At 35.7% G+C, this 7,344-nt stretch overlaps 1 protein-coding gene across 1 annotated transcript in view; it reads left to right on the forward strand.

Moving 5' to 3' along the window:
• LOC127433643 (leucine-rich repeat transmembrane neuronal protein 4-like) overlaps positions 1 to 3,576 on the forward strand; it is a 94,331-nt gene extending 90,755 nt beyond the window's left edge. The window contains exon 3 of the mRNA XM_051685708.1: positions 3,447 to 3,576. Coding sequence (XP_051541668.1) covers positions 3,447 to 3,512 — 66 coding nt within the window. The 3' untranslated portion in view covers positions 3,513 to 3,576. The remainder of the gene's footprint in view (positions 1 to 3,446) is intronic.
• Positions 3,577 to 7,344: the final 3,768 nt, after the last annotated feature.

Raw genomic sequence — 7,344 nt, forward strand, 5'->3', positions numbered from 1 at the left:
ACAGGGAATCACATGACATGGCAGGGAAACAGGAAATAACATGACATGGAACCACATGACCTGAACAGGTACAAGACACATAAAAGTGACACCCCCCCTTGCAGTCTGACAGGTGTGTGTGTGTGGGGGGGATGGGGTGGACAGTTGCCAGACCGTTATTATTTAAACTTGTGTTAGACCAGGGAATGACAACCTTTTGGATTTTGATTTTATTACAATTTAGAATTTTACCATTTTGACAGTTCTAGTTTGTTTTTAATGGTCCTTTCCCTGTTAATGCCATTTTTCATTTTCCTTGTTAATCACTGTGCCGACCCTCTCCTCTAAATCCACATGTTTGAGTCCTCTCATGAATAATGCTTTTTTTTTTTTATTTAATTCAGTTTATTTTTCATTCCAAATGACATTATAAGCATATCAGTTTGAGAAAAGTTTGTGAAAAACCCAATTAGTCATGTTATAAAAGCATGATGTATGAATGTTCCACAGAGGATCTTGTGTGTTTCTTCAAAGCAAGAAAACCTGACCTTTTGTACAAAAGTAAAGACTGTTAATGTCACAAATTTTCTTGATTTTAGTGATCTACAAATTGTGGAATCCTAAATATTTCTAATTCATGTTATGTCATAAATTTTTCAATATCCTGAAAATGTATTTCCATGTTTGATTTGGATTTTGAATCAGACTTTTGAACCCCACTTTGTGCATTTGTGTTTGCTTGTTTCCCTTAATAGGCTAATGCATTTTTGAGAGTCCCCATCACTGTGGTTTAAAAAGCATGAATGTGAATTTAAAATCTCAAACATTGATTGTGTTTGTTCTTATTTGCATTTAGTGTTTTTTTAAAGCCAAAATCTCAACAAAGGCTGAAATGCGCTCAAACACGCTGCGTGACTGACGCAAAGTGGATGCGTTTACAGTAGCCCATCACCGGTTCCTGATGCGCACATCTGTTGTTTAGTGCGTCTTTTGATTAGTCTCGTTACACTTTTATAGTTTAGCTTTTCATTCAGCACATAACTACATAAACATGCTGCGTGATCACGAGGAAGGATTACATCAAGAGGTGGACGGGCATGCAGGTGCGTGTGGGACTTTATCTAAATAAAATCCATACTCCTCTCTCTCACTATTGCTTGCGTGCCAGTGATTACCCCTCCGCTTACCAGCTGTTGTTGCACAACGTCTCTGCATCCTTATCAGAGTCTCGGCTGAAAGCCATTACATTTGCCTTTATATGCGTTCCTCCCGCGATGTTCGAAGGTGTAGAATATGATGGCAGTGGACGTCGTGAATGGGGGCCCCCTGTGAGTTGGGGGCCCTGGTCTAAGCCCAGGTTAGCCCGTGCATTAATGCGGCCCTGCTTGAGCTGAGTAAATCCAGTCATCTCAACTCTAATTAATATCCAATTAATACACAATGTGAAGCCATATTTCGATTTCTCACTGCTCATTTTCATAGCATCATTATCTTTATCGATCACATTCACACTGCAACTAATTTCATATGTCTTTTCACCTTTTAGTGCTTAATCCTGTTATGTACACACACAGTTCAGTAAAATATGGGAGTGATATCTGTATTCTACAACTGAATTAACTCCCGTACTGTGCAACAGTATGCCTACAAGGTGTTTAATACTACTAATAATGTTTTATTTGTCAAGTACTAAATAGGGTTTACAAAGTGCTTTAGGCATACAGGAAATGGACAGTGATACTGTAGCAGAAAATAGACAGTGCTGGAAAAAACACCAATAAATAAACTGTAAATGAATAATGATATGTATATGTTTCAGTAGATATTGTTTAAAATCAAACTAATTTACAAAAGCATCCAAATGCTGAAACTGTTAACCTGGGCATTTATCATTATAAAATATTATTTATTTACTTATTTATTTGCATATAGATATTTGCTGCTGTGCACTCTGTTAACCTCAATCACGACATTCCCAGAGAACACAGCACAAAAAAATAAAAATAAATAAATAAAAAAAATTCAGATTTGTGAAATACCCCAAATTAATTGAAGTGCATAATGTGTTAAAAGGGATATTACAGCCAAAAATTATAATTCTGTCATGTGTCATTCCAACAACAACAACAAAAAAAAACTTAAAATAATAATTAAAAAATTATGTTTGACCATATGGCATACAATTCAATTACAGTACAGAACATATCTTTTTTAGTCTAAATTTAGCTATATCTAATTATTAAATAACTATTAATATTAGTAATGCACCTTAATACCATGATACCATAAAACTGTATTTTTTGTGTCAGTTATAATACAATGAAAAACTCATACTGTTACACCCCTAGTCGACACGAGCTGAAAGTGTCATATAAGTACCAAAAAATGAAATGCTTGCTTAGCAATTACTTTTTTCAATCTCACATTTGCTTTTTCTGACAGAATTGGTTAGGTTTACAGTTTGTTTAAGGTTTAGGTTAGGGAGGTCTATTCTGTTAATTTTAAACTCGATAAAGCATTCAACTTAAAAATCTCATCTGTTTTTCATCTCACACTTGCCTTTTATGACTATCAAACTCAATAGAGCATTAAAGGAATAGTTCACCCAAAAATGAAAATTCTTTCATAATTTACTCACCCTCATGCTATCCCAGATGTGTATGACTTTCTTTCTTCTGCAGAACACAAAAAAACGATTTTTAAAAGAATATCTCAGCACTGTAGGTCCATACAATGCAAGTGAATGATGGCCAGAAATTTGAAGCTCCAAAAATCACATAAAGGCAGCATAAAAGTAATCCTTAAGACCCCAGTGGTTAAATCCATGTCATCAGAACATGATAGGTGTGGGTAAGAAACAGATTAATATTTAAGACCTTTTTTTACTATAAATCTCCTCTTTCACTTTCACATTCCCCTTCTTTTGTTTTTGGCTATTATTCGTGCATATCGCCACCTACTGGGCAGAGAGGAGAATTTATAGTAAAAAGGAATTAAATATTGATCTGTTTCTAACCCACACTTATCATATCGCTTTAGAAGATATGGATTTAACCACTGGAGTCTTCTGGATAATTTTTATGCTGCCTTTATTTGCACCTCTGCATATTCAAACTTACCAGGTTGTGATCAGTCATGTGACATGCGAAAAACAAACCTGTTGCAACACATTAATGCTTGGCATATTTAAATGTTTGTGAAGGAGAATGAGACTTGAAAGCGATTCTGGAACTGCATTTTTGGGTGAACTATTTCTTTAACACTCATGCATGGGTGTTTCATTTCATGCAAAATTGCTTGTAACAGACCAAATATGCCTGTATCATTATCCTCGCATTATCATAGAATTAGATTGGTTCTCTCTTTAATTAACATTTTGAGCTGTTCACTGTATCAGTATCAAGGTGAACCACCTGCTGTTGTATTATGCTAATCCTCTTGTCTCTTGTATGTTAATGTACTTGCAGAATGAATATACCTGTCCCAGACCGTTACCTGGAGGTTGGATTGGAGACTTACCCACCATACACTGAAGGGAATGTTTTGTTCAACACAAAAAATCCACAGGTGGAGGATTTGTGCCTATCTGCATTTCATCAGTCGTATAAACCTTCGTTCCCATGATACCACTCACACTGTCAGTGCTTTTTTTAATGGATTGCTCTGGATATCTCTGAAAATGGACATCTGAGAGACTCCCTATTTTACTAGAACACTTGTTCATTCATGTGGATGCCTCACTTAGTTTTTTAATGCACCTGGTGGGTATCCAAACAAGTGGATGTAGTTCATTTAAAATTTGAAAAAGCCTCTGGGTGGGCCATGCAGAGTAGGACCAGAGTGTTCAATTAAAGAGCCATGGAAAAGCCAGGAACATGATACCAATGAAAGCTGTCCAGACTTTGATAAAATGGCAAGCATCAAAATGATTTGAACTATATTTGAATCCACTCGAACTGTATGTAAGACCTATACATAAACTATAAATGTGATGGAACCTCAGTCTTTGTTAATATACCCTCAAATTTAAAGACCTTATTGTTTGTTATTTAACGTAAATCCTCAGAAAATATGTGTATCGGAATAACTAAATAATAGAAATGACTTTGAGTTAAGACCTGTCTTTGCTGCCTAATACTAGATTGGTCTGTACAGTTTTTTTTAAGGAGAGCCCCAAGTTTACATGCCCTTCATAACAGATGCTGTTATGCAGACAAATTTAGACATGGCTTATGAATTCCTATGAATGACTATGCCAACATTGACTCTGTTTGAACACTGTTTGAGTGTACATATCCATTGCTATTTTATTGGAGAGTGTGTCAACATTTGGATGTATGTAAGCAAATGTATGTAAATGTCAAGATTTAAAATAATGAGTGCATCAATGTCAGTGGCGCGTGGATACAAAAGTGGAGGGGAGTGGATACAGTGACACCCGGGAGAGGTGCGGCTGTGAGTGTGGTGTCCAATGGGATGGCCAGGCTTGTGTGTTTGTATGTTGGGGATGGGACAAAGTGTGTGTTTGTGTGTGTGTTTGTGAGTGTGTTTGTGTGTCAGCTATTGACCTGTTCAAAATCTATTCAGGTTCCATCTGCCCCTCAAGCCTGCAATTTTGTCTCTTGAAAGTACAAATGTTCTATAATTTATATCTATGCTCCCCCCTTTAATTTAATAATTACATTTTGTAACAAACTGTGTAAATTGTACCCCACCAAGTTATGTTTTATAACAAGAACGTTGTCAAAATCAATGGTGAGAAATACACATTTGTCAAATGGAAATTAGTATCGATCAACTTGTTCAATTTTTTATGAATATATTATTACACTTTACTCAACACAATGGATTTTCCAGCTAAAAAGAACATTAACAATTTCTTGAAAATTGAGTAGGATGGGCAATTCACTTTTCATTGCACTTGCAGGAAATTAATATTGTAATTAAGTGCAATTGAGCTGTAATCAATCAAATCAAAATGTATATTTAAAGTTTATATCATTTGGTTGCTAAGTCTTACAGCAACTCAGTAATTTTTTTCCTCATTAAAAAGATTTACCTCTGACCATATGAAATGAATGGTACTTTTTGGGGGGGGGGGGGAGGGTAGTACACTCACATGAGATGAAGACTCCAGTCATATCAGTATCAGCCTAATTAAAGCCACAATTATTCCACATAAAGCTGGATTGCATCATGGAGCTGCCATGTTGAAATCACATGACCAACCGAATATTACTCGCCTTTTCTCGGCAACCGTAATCTATTGCTTTTGCTTTAAACAATTTACAAAAACACTCAGTTTTGTACATTATGTATTTGTTATGTATTTACACTGTAGCTACTGTATATTTGACTGCTTTACATTGGATCAAAATTATATTGACTAAGTATATTTAATTTGAAAGGCTTTTAAAAAAAAAAAAAAACTATGTTAAAAAAGTTACATTACTTTCTCATATTTAAGATGAATAAGCTGAGACAAAGATATGTAATCCATTGGTAGGATGATTATGATATTATGTTGATGTTTAAGCGGCCTGACTAGCCTAGCACAGCAACATTGACTGACCAATGGCATAAGTTTGGGGCGGAACTATCTATCTGTTTGACCGACTAAAGATGGGGGGATTGTTCTGGAAACCTGTTTGAAAACAATTGTTATTTTTGAAGAGACTAGTTGCACAAAAAATACACACATCAGCTTTAAGTTTCTATTTGGCTTCCAGCGCTTCTCAACTTAGTCAAGTGAAAACCTTGGTGATACTGTCAGATCAATATTAGTCTCATAACCCTGAAGGGAGCCTCCATGATTTGAACAAGCCCTGGCCCTGCAAAACAAAGAAAGCACTGCAAGTTCAAATCTCATCCCAACATGTTGTAATTAGCACTAACATGAAGAGTTTGCCCCACATCGAGTCCTCCGGGATCAAGTCAAGCTGTCCGATATGAGGTCCAGATGGCAAATCAACTCCTGTGTTTTCCTACAGTGTTCTCTCTCTCTCTCCTCGCTCTCTTGCCCACCGAAGCGACAGCTAAACAGATGCAGCACTGTGTTCAACTTAACTCTCCCCATTCATTATTCATCAGCTCCATCCCTTCACATTCAGCAAAGAGTCTTGACATTTCGCCCTGTCAACGGCCTCCTACTGGAAGAGTGTTCGGAAGGCCTGGCTGCATCCAGATATTGGCTGCTGTGTGCTCTATTAACCTCAATCACAACATCCCCAGAGAACACTGCACAAAAGACAAAAAAATCTGATTTGTGAAATAACACAAATGAATTAGTGCACAATGTATTAAAAGGGGTAATTCAGACAAAATTGATAATTCTGTCATCATGTGTCATTCCAAACCTGTAGGATGTTCTTTCTTCTGTGGAATGCAAAATGAGAAATTTTTAAGATGGTGCTGGTTGTTTTTTTGTTTTTTGTTTTTTTATGCAATTTCACCGAATTGGGACTGGCGCTTTCAAGATACAATAGAAGTATCATAAAAGTTAAAAAAAAAAAAAAAAATCACATTTATGCTTTGGCAAGCTGCTTTAAAAAAAATAAAAAAAAAAATGTCCAAAGTGATTTCATTGTATACAATAAATTATACCAGTATGTGTGTTCCCTGGGAACTAAACCCATGACCTTGGCATTGGTAGTGTTATGAATCAGCCAAATGTAGTTGTTTAAGATTTAAAAAAATGACCTGTATGGTATATTCCAAGTCTTCTGAAGCCATGTGATAGCTTTGGGTGAGAAGCAGACCGAAATTTTCATTGCTAATCCCATATTGAACAGGATCATCCGATTCATTGAAAAGATCAAATCCGAAAGAATGATTCGTTCATCGCTACAATAATTCTCTTATGAATGCTCCAAGAAGAGGAGGATATCAAGATTTTCAGTGAATAACAACTAAAATTTTGGTCTTTCCACACAAACTTTTTCCTTTTTCAGAGGACTTGGACTATTGTGCACAAGTCATATGGATTTTCATATACTTTTTATGGTGCTTTTGCATCTTTTTATCCATCATTCACTGTAATTGCATTGAAAAGAAAGTAATATTGGTTTTGAACAACATGAGTAAATGAGTAAATGATGACAGAATTTTAATGTTTGGGTGATCTATAACTTTAAATGACAAACAAAACTTGGACTAATGTATATACTTTTTCTCTCTTTGTTAAATTTGTACACTAGTAAGTTTTCGTTTTGTTTAACGATAAATCAAAAGGCTTGGGCTTCAAGTATCTTGAGCCATTAGATTTTTTTTACTATAACCTTTAGACCTTTAAACACAGACCTACTGTGAGCCTCCAGATTGTTCAACAGTGGGATATGCCTCCGTTGAAGCCATCAATCTGCGTCA

Source organism: Myxocyprinus asiaticus, chromosome 43 (assembly GCF_019703515.2).
Source record: "Myxocyprinus asiaticus isolate MX2 ecotype Aquarium Trade chromosome 43, UBuf_Myxa_2, whole genome shotgun sequence".
Classification (NCBI taxonomy): Eukaryota; Metazoa; Chordata; class Actinopteri; order Cypriniformes; family Catostomidae; genus Myxocyprinus; species Myxocyprinus asiaticus.